General features: G+C 34.7%; 1 protein-coding gene across 10 annotated transcripts in view; it reads right to left on the bottom strand.

The window, feature by feature from the left end:
* Positions 1–16,326, bottom strand: part of LOC108340207 (uncharacterized) — a 60,286-nt gene extending 43,960 nt beyond the window's left edge. For 2 of the 10 annotated variants that reach the window (XM_017577417.2, XM_017577420.2), the window contains exons 1-11: positions 15,944–16,326; positions 15,639–15,734; positions 15,371–15,552; positions 14,146–14,413; positions 14,001–14,068; positions 13,810–13,879; positions 13,357–13,722; positions 9,004–9,083; positions 8,846–8,897; positions 532–685; positions 295–382 (exon numbers count right to left, since the gene is read on the bottom strand). In XM_017577417.2, coding sequence (XP_017432906.1) covers positions 295–382; positions 532–685; positions 8,846–8,897; positions 9,004–9,083; positions 13,357–13,722; positions 13,810–13,879; positions 14,001–14,068; positions 14,146–14,413; positions 15,371–15,552; positions 15,639–15,734; positions 15,944–16,135 — 1,616 coding nt within the window. In that variant the 5' untranslated portion in view covers positions 16,136–16,326. Of the gene's footprint in view, positions 1–294; positions 383–531; positions 686–8,845; positions 8,898–9,003; positions 9,084–13,356; positions 13,723–13,809; positions 13,880–14,000; positions 14,069–14,145; positions 14,414–14,769; positions 14,969–15,370; positions 15,553–15,638; positions 15,735–15,943 lie in introns of those variants that run through there. The other 8 variants (XM_017577418.2, XM_052878614.1, XM_052878613.1 and 5 more) reach the window with 8 other exon arrangements.
* Positions 16,327–16,540: the final 214 nt, after the last annotated feature.

Genomic DNA, 16,540 nt, shown 5'->3' with positions numbered 1-16,540 from the left:
GGATTAATCATTGCTTTTCTAAACATTAGATGGAGGAACTCCTATATATGAATGTATGAGCTAAGAGATGAAACAAACTCTTAAGTTTTTCCATAATTCTATCTCAAGTCCCCCTTTACTATTATCTAAAAAGATCTTTTTTGGCTCCGATCATGAAAGTATAAGAGAACCAATAACCAAAACCAAAAGAATATTTTACATATTTATGAGTAAAAGAAAAACAACGAAAAACGTACCATTTCAATTATAACTAAATTGAACAAATAGAATAATATGAGAAGCAAAGAAACATACGGTGTAGATGATATCAAAAGCTTGATAATCCTGAATAACAAAGCCAGCAATTTAGTATGAGCTTCATGCTCTATTAGGTAAAGAAGACCTACACATCAATGGAAAAGAGACAACAAGTGTAAAATTAAGTAAAATATGTAAATAAATAATGAAGAGACAAGAAAAAAATCAAAAGCATAAAACAGATGTCTGTAAGCCACAATATATTCAATAAGATACAGCAAATGTTATAGATACCTCTATGAAGTTCCAGTAAAATCTTGCCAAGGGAGCTAGAAAGTGCCATAAAAGATCCAAATTTGTTAGACTCCTTATATTCAGCTACTTGTAGGAAAATCGAAGACAGACCATCCATCATGGTCACTAGCGTGGTTGCAGATGCCATACGTGCCTGAGTGACACAAACAACCTTTTCTTAGCCAGGAAATCAAGAACACAATAAAACCAACACCCTTGTTCATGCGAGGTGAGGGGGATAATTGAGCATTATCTAAAGAGTAAAGTTAATTAGCTGCATGCATATGAAAGGAGATGCATCTGGAAGTTGAAAAATAAACAAAACTGCACACTACATAAAACATGCCAAAGGAAAGTTTGTTAGAATAGAGTTGAATTAATGCCAATAAACTGCAATAGCTACCGGAGAAGGGAATTCCAGTATCATGCCAAAATTCAAGTAAAAGATAGAGGTAAAATTCTCATCCAATATCAATACTAGGAAAGCTCAATCCAAATCCAACTTTCTTGGCACTCTTATGGAAGTAGCCATACTATTCTGATTATTAGATATTGTTAGAGATATGATTAGATAACATTAAATAGGGAGATATGATATCATTTGATAGGAAAATATCTTTAGAAATATTTGGCTTTACTAGATATTGATTAGAGATATCAAAATGGGTTTCAACCTTTGAGCCAACCCGACTCACCGCAAGTTCAAACCAGGTTGGGTTGGAAACGTTTTACATGGTTTAAATGTGGATCAAATTGGACCCGGCTCACTTAATTCCTAGGTTAAATACGTTTAAGCCAAGTTGAAGGTGAGTTGATCCACAACCCAAATATAAAATCCCTTTATTAGTTTTTCACCATTTTTTACAAGTTTTTTATTACAATTATTTACTACTTCTAATATCTAATATGACAATTTGATCATTTCAAATACTAGAATGTTGTTAAATAATGATTGAATAGTTTGAATGTTTAATTTATTTGTTTGTCAAGTTATGTAGCTTGAAACTTTAATTTTCATTTACTATCTTTATGATAATATTAGGTAAAATAGGCAAACATTTTGATTCTAATCTTATATAATGACTCTAGAGAGTCTGCTCTGATTGTACGATCATTAATATATAAAATAAATTGAAAAAACAAAACATTCTTAAGTGAATCAACCCACCAACCTATGGTGGGTCGAGCCGAGTTACAAAAATTTATGGCTCACCAGAAAGAGAGTCGGCTTGAGCTTACTCATTTTTAGCTCAACCTGTGCTAAGTCAACCTGTGTGAACTGGGTTGGCTCACTTTGACACTGCTATTAGTGATCTTGTTCATTACCATTGTGGCAATCTTTGGAACCCAATATATTGGGAACCCTCAATTTTCAAAACTTGCACAAGGTTTTGGAAATTGTTGAAAGTATCTTTGCAAATGACATTTAGCATTGGATGAATTAACGAATGAAGAACAAGAAAAGGAGCAAGATCATATTTTAAGAACAATTAATAGAAGCATGACAAACAAAAATGCTCTTGCAATCATAAATAGTTTCTTTTTTTCCTTGTTTCATATTTCTTCGACTTGTGATAAGAATATATTTTCAAATTAGGTTCATATAGTAAAATACATAAATGGGCATTTAAAGTACAAAAGGGTATGGAGTTTTAAAGTCAAGCAACATTAGAAGCCCAATTTGGAAGCTCTAATTCTTAGGCAAAACAAGGAGAATATGGCAAGGAACACATGCCTTAAGTTGGCAGGGAATGCATGAATCAAGGTATGGAAGCCATGAAGGAATTTCAACCAACAAGAAGGTTACCCTGGATTTGGATTTCTAAGTTCAGATTTTAAAGTTTCTCCCTCTTTTATATTTGAATCTTGGAAGCCTTTGGGAGGGACATTAGCAATTGATTTGAGACATGTCTAGGTCTCATGTAGGACAGTTTTTGGACAAATAAGGATACAAATAGCCTACACTACTTCCTGTATTTTTACTTTGGATGATATATGAAATTTGTGAGCATTTGAGACCCTTGGGTAAGAGTGATCTTGAGTTTTGAATATTATCTTCTTCTCTTAGGAGTCATGCAGCAATTCTCCATGGAGCTAATCATCAACATGAAGAACTCTTCATCTTCAAGTGGCGGTCTCCTTCTTCCATCCTCCTAAGTCTTCTCCACTTGATCTTTCTTTTCTAGTCCTTATTTTATTCCCACGTTCTTCGGTATTCAACTTTGTACCACCAATAACTTCTTTGTGTTCTTTGTTTCTTGTTCCTTCTTTGTGTTCCTTGTTTCTTGTTCCTTCTTTGTGTTCCTTGTTACTCGTTCCCCTTTTCGTGTGCTTCATCATAATCTTCTCTAAGATGTTAACATTGACACATAAATCTTTGGGATTAAATTCGTTTTCAATGGAAGGCATCTTTGGGTTCTTAAATCGATATTAAAATTATTAAGATAAATTTGTTTCTAAATACTTAAGTTAACTCATAAGAGGAACCTTATTAATGTCTATGACCTTGTCCACATGATAACATCAGTTAAACAGGCACACCATGAAACAACATCCTTTATCACTAATGATCAACTTGTTGAAAAACTAAGGTGTTTTCAGAAATTGATTTCCTAGAACAAATCAAGAAGCCAGACAAATTTTATACGATTATGATCCTTGGTTTGATGAACGAGAATTTTAATCATATTAGGGATCAAATCTTAACTGTACAACAAGTTCCAAAGAAGAAATGTTCAACAACATGGCTTCTTCATGTTCTAGCTCTTAAGGGTAGAAACTTTCAAGAATCCACTAAATCTGTAGTTATGATTTTGGTATAGGTAATTGGAAGTTGTGGAATTAGAGGAAGACGCGGTAGTAGAAGATATCCTAAGTGTAAATATTGTAAGAGAAAGGTCATATCCAAGAAACTTCCAACTCACTCCATGACTTCCCTGACGTAAAAACTATTGTCTTCAAATCTAAGGTTGTGGAACCAAAGGTTTCTAATAAGTAATATCAAACATATTTCAAGTTCAAATTTGGTAGCCAAGCACAATCATCTACACCTCCCATTATTACCAACTTGCATTTCATAATTTGTAGGAAGCCAATGTTCATGGAAAATTGACACAAGTTCTTTTGATATATTTCTAGTAATACCTTTCTGTTTTAGTCGTTCTCCTTTCCTAAAAAGTCTCATCACAAAATCCTAGCCAATGAATCTATAGTTGACTCTCAAAGAATTGGCCAAGCTTCACTTTTCTCATTTCTTTAAGTCAACTAACAAATCATTGAACTGTTCAATAACCATTGATGTCTATTCTTTTGTGTTGTAATTTGAGATAATATTTTTAGAATCTTCCTAATTACAGGAAATAGATATATAATCTTTTATTTTATTTTACTTTCCTACTTTCCCTATTTCTCTTTTTAGGAGAATTAGATTATTACAAATAGAGAGTATCAGAATGTATTTTTTAATGATTGAGAATAATAAATCAGTCTTATTTTCAACTTGGTATCATAGCTTGTTTGATCCACTTCCGCTGTCTTTGCTATCCGTCGGCGACCGGCCGCCATGGGCGCCGGCAGCCCCTAAAAGTCTCTTCTTTAACATGTGTTTTTAGTGGGCTCAATTGCCCTAGTCAAGTTCTGCCTTAGAATTCTGACCTTTTTTCCAGTATTACCAAATACAGTGTTTGTTTGAGTATGATTAGAATGGGATTCGAACCCATTCGCTTTCGGACCAGTAGCTGTGCTTTAGATCTGTTGATGCCCAATCAATTTTGGCTCCTTTTGGCATTCTTATTGACTGCCAGTTGAATCAATGAGACCGAAAGTCTCTTCTTCGAAGAACCCAAGAAAGGCCACTGCCTTCGCTGCTAACTGCGCTGTGCACCACCGCTCTCCACCACCGGTCACCATCCGTCGTCAGCCTCCGTATGTCGCCGGCTACCGTCTGCCGCCGGTCACCATTGCAGTTTTGATCGGTAAATAGCGGATCTGGATCGTCTCTTCGAATGCGACCTAACCCTGGTGGTCGCCGTCTCTGTCTCGTCCTAACGCACCGTCACGCGCCTCCTCTCTTTGGTAGATCTTGGGCGCGTACTGTTCACGTGTTGCCCTTCCCTGGTCAGAAGATCACCGTGCCACTAGCTTTCTGTTCGCCTCACTCAAATGATCTTCTTTTGACCCTTTGACTTCTTCTCAAGTTCACACCATCCTCTTCCACTTTCGTCATCCTCCAGCTTTGCCGTAGGGGGTATCGCCTCACGTTTCATGACCAGAACCTTTCCTGCTCCACCACTAGGTTTCTCCCTTTCTCACTAAATTCGTTTCTGTTTCTCGAGCAACAGTGCTTCGTCTCCGCTGTTGATGTCATTGATGTGCCAGCTCCTAGTACTACTTCTCCCGCTTCCATCATATTCTTCTCCATTGAGAAGGGCTCTTTGCCTTCACCAATGTGAAGGGTTTTCTGCCACACCCAATGGGTTTCTTCTTCCGTTTGTTTCACTGATATACAATGGCGGTCCTTCTTCCCGTCATCTCCACCGCTTGTGCCACCAAATGCATCAGCACCTGTGGCCAAGCCTGTCTTCACCATCATTTTGTTCAGAATCTTGAGGACCACAAACGTCCACTCATGACACCCCTGCGTCAGTTCTGTCTGTCATGTGAAAGGATCCTTGCACCGCCAATGCCTTGTTGTAACAGCTCACTGAGAGTTGTTCTATGAGACCACCCGCTGATTTGACTCGTTCGATGTTAGGGGTTTCAGATTTGTCCCCAAGTACGGATCGGTTCTCATCCGTTCTTTCACCTTCACGTCATTGACGTGTGTTCAATCGTGAGGGGAAGAAAAGGTTCAGTCGTTGTAGGGTAGTGTAGACCCTACAGGTTTTTTGTTGTTTTAGCCGTTGTAGGGTGGTTAAGTCCCTACAGGATTGTTGTTGTTAGCCACTACAGGGAAGTTCAGTTCCTACAGGTTTGTTGTTGTTCAGGGCAGTTAAAGTCCCTGAAGGTTTGTTGCTATTGAGGGCAGTTAAGTCCCTGAAGGTTTGTTGTTGTTCAGGGCAGTTAAGTCCCTGAAGGTTTGTTGTTGTTCAGGACAGTTAAGTCCTTGAAGGTTCGTTGTTGTTAGGGTAGTTAAGTCCCTAAAGGTTCGTTGTTGTTAGGGCACTTAAGTCCCTAAAGCTTCATTACTGTTAGCCTTTGAAGGCCTCCCACATGTTACTCATGGAAATCAAGTTCTTGAAGCTTTGTTGTTGTTCCCCACTATTGATGACAATCTAGTCCCTGCAGTTTGTTGTGATTCACCACTACAAGCCTTCATCCATTCTTGCAGTTTGCTGCTGCAAGTCATCATCCATTGTTAATGGAAAATCTCTTTTGTCCATTGTTGTCCAAGTTGAAGTTTCATGGTGCAAGTTCACGGTTGTCCATTGTTGTCCATTATTCTCCATATGATGCTGAGGAGTCTCTTGGGCTACATTTGTTTGTGTGTGCAATTTGGTTTATTGACATTATCTCTGATTGGGTTTGTCTATTCCAAGCTTGGTTCATACAATCTTGTATGATCCAGCTTGAGGGGGAGTGTTGTAATTTGAGATAATATCTTTAGAATATTCCTAATTAGAGGAAATAGATATATAATCTTTTATTTTATTTTACTTTCCTAGTTTCCCTATTTCTCTTTTTAGGAGAATTAGATTATTACAAATACAGAGTATCAGAAATTATTTTTTAACGATTGAGAATAATAAATCAGTCTTATTTTCAACTTTTTGTTATACAAGAACATGGTAAGGGTTGACTAATTGACTAAGGGCGTGAATCCAAAGGCCTATACTACATGGGAACTAGCTCATTTGGGTTTTGTTTTGCATCTGTATCTCCAAAACATTTACATGATATGTCTGAGTTTAGATTGACTCCCACAAGTTACTCTCCTAAAACCAAGAGATACTTTATGTTTGCTAGTGTCACTTTTGTTTAACCAACTCCTTTTTTCCCTCCTTCGATAAAAGGATATGTGGTTTCTCCAAGATATTCTACCTATGTCATAATTGAGTCTTTTGTTCCACCTCCTCCTAACACCCAACATAGGAACCAAATGACTAGTCCAACGCTCCAAGGTGAATCCTCTCCATTAGGTTCTACTCAATCATCACTCAATACCACGACACCTAATAATGATGACTCATGTTAGCCCATTTTATCTGAAATGTACTCATTCAACTCATAATCAACATCCTACATACAATTCTCTCAACTATCGTAGGTTGTCTCCTTATTTTTCTTTTATTCCTTTTGTACCTTCTATTACTATTCCTAAAAATGTGACAAAAGCACTTGATGAACCTAGAGAGAGACAAGCATTGATTTCTAAAATGCAAGTTCTTGAAACAAAGAGTACATGGAAATTAGTTCTTCTTCCATTTGGGACAGTTGTTTGTCATTGGGTCTATGGCATTAAAGTTGGACCCAATGGTGAAATTGATCACCTGAAAGCTTCAATAGATGGTTGAACGATACACTCATATGAATAGCCCCAATTATGGTGATACTTTCTCTCTAGTGACATAAATAACTATGGTATGTCTTTTTCTTGCCATGGCGGTCACTCATCATTAGTCACTTTATCAATTGGACATTAGAAATGCTTTTCTTTAAGACAATCTAGAGAAAAGAATCTACATAGAGCAACCCCTAGGTTTGTCGCTTTAAGGGAATCTGACTTTGTAAATTATGTTGCTCTCTTTGTAGTATCCCTAAAAAAGGTGTTCTTAATAATGTATGTTGATGATATAATTATTACACTATAAGAGCACTAATGCAATCATCTTCAAACGAAGAATCCTAAAAGTGCCATATATTTTGGGTGTTATAGTAACATAATCAAAGAAAGTAGTAATTTCTCACAAGGAAATATGCTTCAGATATCCTAAAAGAGATAGGTAAGATTGACCATAAACTAGTAGATAGTCCTACGAATCCAAATCAAAAACTAGATGCAAATCATGGTGAAGTTTTCCCTCATTCAGAAAGACATAGAAGATTGGTTAAAAAATTTATTCATCTTACTATTACAAGACTGAATTTGCCTTTCACAGTTGGTATGAGACAATTTGTACAGACTCCTCGTATTGATCATTGGAATGTTGTCATTCATATCCTAAGATACATAAAAAAGACTCCATGACAAGCTCTACTTTATTAAGATATAGGTAATACCAAAGCGTTATGTTGATGGAGAAAGTTCTCCTACGGAAAGATGATCTACTATAGGATATTATGTTTTCATTGGAGAAAATATTATTCCTTTGAGAATTAAGAAACAAAATGTGGTTATCTGATCAACTATTGAAGTTGAATATAGGGCAATGACATCACTCACTTGTGAGTCTATGTGGGTAAAACAGTTCCTCAAAGAATTAGAATTTTGTGAGATTCAACAAATAAAGAAGTATTGTGATAATTGAGCAGCTTTTCACATTGCTTCTAATTTCTACTCCATCAGAGGACCAAACACACAGGATGAAGTTACAATGAGCAAGTAGAACATCACAAAGTTTGATGAGCAAATAAAACATCACAAAGTTAGTGATGAGCAAAGGAGGGACAGACGCTCCTTGAAAGTGGATTTTAAGTTTAATTCAACCTTACAAAATCCGTTTAGAAAGTGAGGTTTGTATTCATTTATATACTATAACTTGGGCATATCTTTAATTAAAAAAAGATCTCTAACAGACACTATAAGGTCTACACAACAACCATTGTTTCAAAATTGCAACAAAATTAAGGCCCAAGATCACCAAAGTTTATAGAAGAGCGAAGCTGAGTGCAGTTGTAAAGCAAGAAAATGAGAACCGGGGCACCTAAGTGAAATTAAAGGGAACAAAAGTGTAAATAGTAGACGAGCTGGGAAAATGTTGAAGAGCAGTGAATGTACTGAGAGAAAATAAGCAACGAAGGGTGTATTTGTTGGGAGTGGAGAATTGGTGAAGTTGTGAGAGATTTGACCTCATAGAAGCATAGAACTGCTTCATCTTTCTTCTTCAACACCTCAAACAATCTAAATAGTTGGGTTTTCATTTCGCTCTTGTCTCTGATTTTCAATCCTTATAAGTTGGTAATGAACAGGGCACCCAATTTTATCTTCTAATTCCAAGTTCTAATTAAAATAACTACAACTAACAAGCCAGAATAACATCATATAGGACATGTGTGCACTAAAATATTATGTCAAAATACGTGACCACTAAAATTCAAATAGAAATTTAGAACAGGACATCTATACACACAGGAATCAAGGTCATTGTCATTTTACCTTCAAACAAGGATCAAACAGCAAGCATGTCATTAAAGTTGCATCATGCATCCTATGAAAATACAAATTTAAAAAAAAAAAGTTAGAAAACAACATCAAATGGAGAAAAATATTAGAGTTTGATTGCATTGACAAAAGGAGAAATGGTCAGGCCATACCTTGCTTGTAGTGCATCACTGGTTGGCAAAAGCAAGGACCATTGCATGGATAAAGATTTAGAATCAGCTTGACAAAGATCCTTCCCATCCCAACATATAAAAGAATAATAAGAAAAAGAACAATCAATCACCACAAAGTTAGCAAAGCTTATATGTCATAGATGATGTCATCCAAGCAAGTTAAACAATAAAGACAAAAAATTATATATTTATCTTTTCCTTTTGAGTTATTGGAGCAAGAAAGGGTAGCCAAAACTCAAAATTTGGAATAGGTTTTTCTTCCTATTGAAAATGTCTGGAAAATTAATGAACAAGAAATTGGTTCTCTGGCCTTTGAAAATGTAAAAGGAAACAATTACATTGTGCTCTCGAAAGTGATTCTAATTTTTTACATTAAATAATGGAAGTGATTCGAACAAGACATTGGAGGAAGTCACCAGAGACGATCTCAAATAAAATACTTGAACTATGTAAGAACAGAAGAATTATTTTATTGATAACTATCACACAAGTTACATTCTGATCCTCTCTATTTGTAATAATCAAAACCTTTAAAATAAGGAAATAAAAATATACCAAAATGAATAGAAAGATTCCAAAGATATGTTTTCTAATTAATAAGGAGATATTGAGAAATTTCTATTCTAAAAGCTACTACTAAAAACAAACAATATTCATAAAATCTTGGTTTTTATCCATGCCAAATGGAATTTTGTGATCAACATAGCCAACCTCACCAGGTGCGAAAAGGCTTGTTGAATTGGTTTCTAACCAGTGTTATCAATATCGGATACCGAAAATATCGAAGAGCCCAAAAGTCTTTTATAAAGTTATAATGGAAATCATATCGGGTTATGACGAAAACATTGCTGCCAAAAGAAATATAATATATGTATTTAAAAACAAGTACAGAAATACAATTATAATGCAAAATAGGTATATTATGTGTGTTGAAATGTAATGTTCTTTATTATTATTAATATTTATGTAGGGGAATTTTCTATTAGGTTTTTTAGGAGATTCCTGACCTTTTGGTATTCTAAACTACTGTCTCCTATAAATGCAGTAGTATATTGTATCAGAAGTTTAAGTGAAAATAAACCTTTTTAGCCATTCTCAACTCTTTAAGTATGGGATGTTTTTGAAATGCCTTGGCCATTGGCCATTATTATTGCTAGAAAATAGGTATATTTTCAGAAAATATAGAAATGGAGAAGAAACAAAAAATTAAAAATGCAGGTGGTATTTGACAAAATAATTTGAAAAAAAAAAACAATCTTGTAATCTGCTGCATTGGCGGCGGTGGTGACAGTAAACAGCAAGGCAAAGGGCAGTGTGGCTAAAGAAGGAGAGGGGTGTTCAAGGTATTAGGTTGAATGTTTTTATTAGGCCTGGCCCAATTTTTTTAACTGTATCAGTAGGGCTTTAAACCCAACAAAAGACAAAACTAACACAGCAGCCTCCAATTAGGGTTTCTTCTCCGATTTCCTGTCCATGCTACTCCCTTCCTTACTTCTACATGCTGCTGCCCCACCTTTTCCACCATACCCGTTCCACTTCCACCTAACGTTATACAAAAGCGGCTGCCATGGGCCACCACGAGAAACCTGATTCACCACCACCTAGTTGTGGAGGCAGGTTGCAAAACTGCCATCAGTTTCCGCCATGGCACTGCATAACCGAGTTTAAATAACACTGTTTCTAACACCACAATGGAATTCTACACCATTTACATAAACTGAGCTTCTAGCATTTCGTTTTTTTACATCAAGTAATGTTGACATATATTAGCGCAGGTGAATAATATTGCCACAAGAATTCGTACTTCAAACAGTAATGACCTATATTATACATCAGTAAGTTCAATATGAAAAACAAAGACATACAAATCTACCATGCTAAGTGGAACACTACAATCTTGGGATGATTACAATATTAATAATGTTATTGTGCTAGGCTTTTACTAGTTGAACTACACTTGAACTAGATAAGATCATTAGTTCCTTTGATGATCAGATACATCATTTGAACTAACATATCTATGTCCAAAAAACACAGAGAAAAACACAGAGATACAAATACTTACAGACACTTCCAGAATTCATATTCGAAAGTATATATATACATACATACATATATATATATATATATACACACATATAGACACACATGTAGGTCAAGTCACACTCAAATTGTGATGTCTAGGTTGTTACGCTCTTAAGTAGAAAGAGTAGCATCTTGACTATCAACTAGGGATGACAAAAAAATTTGTATCTATAGATATCTGCAAGTAAAATCTATGACAAATATCAAATGGGTACTTTTAATGGATATCTGCGGGTAATGGATACAAGTATTTAAACAACAGCTTTTTGATGGTGCAGGTACAGGTATCATGGTATCCAAACTACAAGTACCCGTTACTTACTAATAATTATTAGTGAATTTTATGTGAATACTTTTTTAAAAATTTAAGTGATCAAAATAAAATCATTAGTGAAAAATATATGAATCATGGAAGAATCGTTTAAAATTTGACTCCATATATTTCTATTTTTTATTTAGACCTATGAGATTGGAGTTATTACATAAAAGATTAATTTTTTAAAGTTACATCTTCATACAAGTCCTTCAAATTTATGTAGAAGACACTGTCGTTGACAAGGAAATCTACCACAAATTAGTTGGCAAACTCATTTGTCTCACACTAGACCTGATGTTACATTTGCATTTAAAGTTACATCTTCATACAACTCATTCAAATTTATGTAGAAGACACTGTCGTTGACAAGGAAATCTACCACAAATTAGTTGGCAAACTCATTTGTCTCACACTAGACCTGATGTTACATTTGCATTGAGTCTAGTTAGCCAGTTCATGCATCAACCGAAGGAGATTCACTTATGACTGCATTAAGAATGGTGCAATATCTAAAAGAGACTTTGGGCAAGGGAATTTTGTTCAAACGAAATGGAAATGTAAATCTAGTAGTAGTATATGCAGATGCTAACTATCTTTTGTCAATTGTGGATCAAAGATCAACTACTAGATACGGTACTTTCCTTGGTGGGAATCTTGTAACTTACATGAATAAAAAACAAAATACAATAAGATCCCGTGTTTGGGCAGAGTTCAAGGCAATGACAAAAGGGATATGTGAACTACTATGGCTGAAAATCATCTTTGAAGACTTAAGAATAAAGCAAGATGAACTAATGAGACTTCACTATAATAACAAATTTGTTAATAGCATAGTCCATAATCCAGTGCAACATGATAGAACCAAACACAATTAAAATTGATCGACATTTTATTAAAGAAAAATTAACAAAGGGGTTGAATAGCAACAACTTTAAAATCATTGTTTCCAAAATGGGATGGAAAATACATATTTACCAACTTGAGGGGAGTATCAGCAATCATATTTTATTACTTCCATGTTTAGCAGATTATAATTAAAGTGTATAATAGAAATATCCCTGAATCATAGGGATCTGATTATATTCCTGAATCATAGGGATCTAATTACGTTAAATGTTGCTATTATATTTCCTAAATTAGTTTTCCAATCTTGTATATATATCTAATGTGTTCATAGCAATAAAACCATTCTATTATACCCTAATATTTGATATGGCATCAAAGTCATTTAAAACCCAACCTAGTCAAGTTCATAAGGATTGTTGTAATCTCAAACTCGAGATGTTCATTCATTGACGTGATAGGTGTGTTAGAGATCTCACATCAACTATGCATAACGTTGAATTATAATATATCAATAGAGTTCAATCCTCACCTTATAAATCAATTTTGTGAAGTTTTGAAATCAATTTTGTGAAATTGAGTTAGGCATAAACCTTTTTACTAATATGAACCAAGTTTCAGTACCATCTCAAATATAAAATGATTTACTTCTTTGAATACATCATATGTGTGTGTGTGTATACAAGATTGGAAAACTAATTTAAGAAATAAAATAACAGCAGTTAAGAAATACAAAAATAGAAGAATTTTTTACAAAGGTGGTTAATTAGAGATATGGTTGATTATATTTGTAACAAATTGACCATAGTTACCATCTAAAATCCAAATTAAGATGGATGTTAAGAATTAATTGTACATAAACATATATATCTCTACACTAAACTGATCTAAGGTTTTCAAAATTATCCAACAAAGCCATAGCAACAACAATCAAATAATGGAGAAGTTGATAACAAAAAGGTAAAGTTAATGGTTCTAATTTCTTCGAAAAATACATCTTAACCAACTTGTTTCTCATTCTAGACTTTTCACAATTAAATTTCAAGCAAGACTCAATTTAAAGTTATGAGACAGTTTTGCAAATTTACCTGTATGCAAGTTATGGCAGCTACTCTAACCCTTGAGTTCTGCACTCTGCCACTATCATTAGCTGATACATCTCCATCACTAAACTCTGAATCTGAAGACGTAACATTAATAGTAGAAGACTCACTATCTGACATGTATTGGGAATGCCTAACACTACAGTGCTTCACATTCAAACAGTCCCTTTTGCGCAAGTGTGGAGGCCTATATGTACCATGATCTGATTTTTTTAGTAGTTCCCTGCTTGCCTTGGGACTCATAGTACTAAGCTCCTTCTCCTTGTGACCAACAAGCAAATAAGTTCCTGGTGTTCTACCTGAAAGGCCATAAACTAAGAACATTCGCAGAACAGCAACAAAAACTGACACCTAGAGGAAAAGTAAAACAAGTCACAATGATTAGGGGTATAACATTTCTTTACTCTTTGTATTAAAATAAAAAAGTCTTAAACTTACATGATCCGAAACTGCACATTTTGGATCAATGAGGATAAGATGTAGACAGCACAGAAAAGATTCATAAAACCTACAGAAAAGATGCATGTGACTTGCAGCAAAGTATAAAAATAATGACATATGGCTAAAGTATGAACCATGCATGAGTTTCATCATTGAATTCTAATAAGTTCCTCCAACATACAGATTACCTGGACATAGCACTATCTTCCACAACAGGGGGCTTTAATGCCAAGACGTCCATTGTTTTCCTGAACACCTGTTTCAAAAGAGACTAGTTCAAAAAAATCCTACAACTAATAGTTTTACAAAAAGAAATGCAGAATTATCATAAACCTCAAGAATTGATCTCCAAATGTCAACAGGGAAGGATGACCCAGCTCTTGAGATTGCTTCACTGAGCATCTCAAAAGCCACTGTCTGTAATTCACTGGAACTTCTTTCTGTGGAAAATCTCATATTAATACCAGTAGATTTTTCTTTACAAATTGAATGAGGCATCCAAAATGGCACACCATGAGAGCAATCGATAACATCAAGTAAAAATTTAACCAGTATAATATCTTCAGATTGCAACCATCTTCGATGAGATATAATAATAAATCTGGAGAGGGAGCAGATTTTGAAGAGTCAATTAAAAGTATCATTTACTAAAGAAAAAAAGTTGGGAGTACTAACAGTAAAAGCAGCAAAATAAAGAAACATTTTAATAGTATAAACTCAAATTTTGGAGCAACACCATTTAGCTCTTTCAAGCAATAGAGGTCAACATATGTTATTGAGTAAACAGTATTTTCTCATTCATATTTAAAAACATAAAATGACAGACCGCATTAAAATACATACACCACAGGAACTTGGAAAATTGCAAACTACAGAAGCATATTCATAGGATTTGAAATATATGATGAATTGCCATATTATCACTTTGAGAAAATCTTCAAGAAAATAAAATCCTACAAAAAGTTCTAGAGAATAGCACAAGGCGCCTCCAAACCCTTAAGGTGTAGAGCTAATCCCCTTTCAAGGATGGTACCCTGCCCACAAGGTGGTCGCAGTAGGAGATTTGAACCCTATACTAAAAAGCAAAGTCTGGGCACTAAAGAGCTTAGGTTGTCAGCATACCCAGGGCCACAACTAGCAATTAATAAATAATAATATACTATTAGGATACATAAAAGAAATAAAGCACAATAGCCACAATCCACAATTTATCTACTAGAATGGAGAAAACAAAAATTACTACTATCATTTTAAATAACGGAATACATAATTCAACATTACTGACGAGAAAAAGAAAAGTCACTTCTCTTATATTTATCATATATAATAGAAAAGCAACAAGGTATCAGAGAAAAATAATAAAATACATAAAGTCAAGATTTTCAAATAGGTAAGGTAGAAATTAGAGAAGAGTCTGTATTAATCAAAAGTATGTTGTGTCTACTATGCTTTTCAAGTAAAAGCATTACTGCAGCCTAATAGTTCCAAAAGTGACGTATGTAAAGTGCCTACGAAAGATTACATCATGCATCAATTGTTTTTCAGAGAATGAAAAAACCTGACAGCCTGTAAGCACTCAATGGCAGGAATTATTGTAGTAGCACTGCAAATTCCACTTATATCGCCAATAGCAGCAACGTTTCTAAGAAAAAGATTCAGCATCTTCCCGAAACAATTAAGGACACTACTATAAGAGGAGAAATTTAAATCGAACGAGACACATCGGCATATATCATGAATCTGCAATAAGAACACAGGCAACAATATCACTTATAAGAAAATGTCACCAATGTACAAGTTTATACAAGGCCTAAGAAAACACATACCAGTCGTGATGTCTGTGCATAAATACGAGTACAATCTTCTTCATCTGAAGAAGTTGCAGCAACCAATTCCATCATAAACAAAATGTCGGACAAAACCTTGGAGAAAAGAAATTAAACAACAAATCAGGTGTACATTTATAACAAGTGAGAAGAGAGTGCATAATTTAAAGCATGTTTGCAAAGCCGAAAAAGCACTTCCATAATATAGAAAAACGAGAAAGCTATAACTACTTTCCGTCATCAGTTTCCGAACACGCTCTAAAACCTCGCAAGCATTTACGTAAAGGAGAAAACGAAGAAGATACCTCGTGAGAGGGAAGTTCAACCGCAGCGGACACCAAAGCGTTTGAGTGTGAGAGAATGAGATTGTCAAGCAATTGCACGTTGGAATTGCGAGGAGGAATCGTTAGGGTTTCATCCCTCAGTGTCAAAAATGCAGTTCTCCATGACCTAACCAACGACGTCGGTGCCGCTCCGTCAAATCCCTTACCGGCCATGGAAGAAATGACGATCAGGGAATAGCGTTTTCAAGTTTTTACTCATTCATCACTTCTGACTTAGGTGGAAATTGATTCAATGAACACCCGAGACTATTGTGAATAATAGACTCCAATGGCAGTGCAAAGGGGCAAAATTCAGTAATAGCAAAGTCTTGCCTGCTTCCACAATTGGCCCCTGGTTTGATCAAGATTTGGTATAGAAATTTTTTATTTGTTACATATATATATATATATATATATATATATATATATATATATATATATATATATATATATATATATTGAAAAGAAACTAAAAGGTAAATATTTACATAGATTAAGAAAATAATTGTTCCTATTTTAAATATAACTAAATTATAAATGTTTAGAAAGTCTAATTTGATATTTATTACACCATAACAC

Source organism: Vigna angularis, chromosome 5 (genome assembly GCF_016808095.1).
Source record: "Vigna angularis cultivar LongXiaoDou No.4 chromosome 5, ASM1680809v1, whole genome shotgun sequence".
Classification (NCBI taxonomy): domain Eukaryota; kingdom Viridiplantae; phylum Streptophyta; class Magnoliopsida; order Fabales; family Fabaceae; genus Vigna; species Vigna angularis.
Note: the sequence above shows the minus strand (reverse complement) of the source record. Positions and strands in the feature narration are given on the sequence as shown.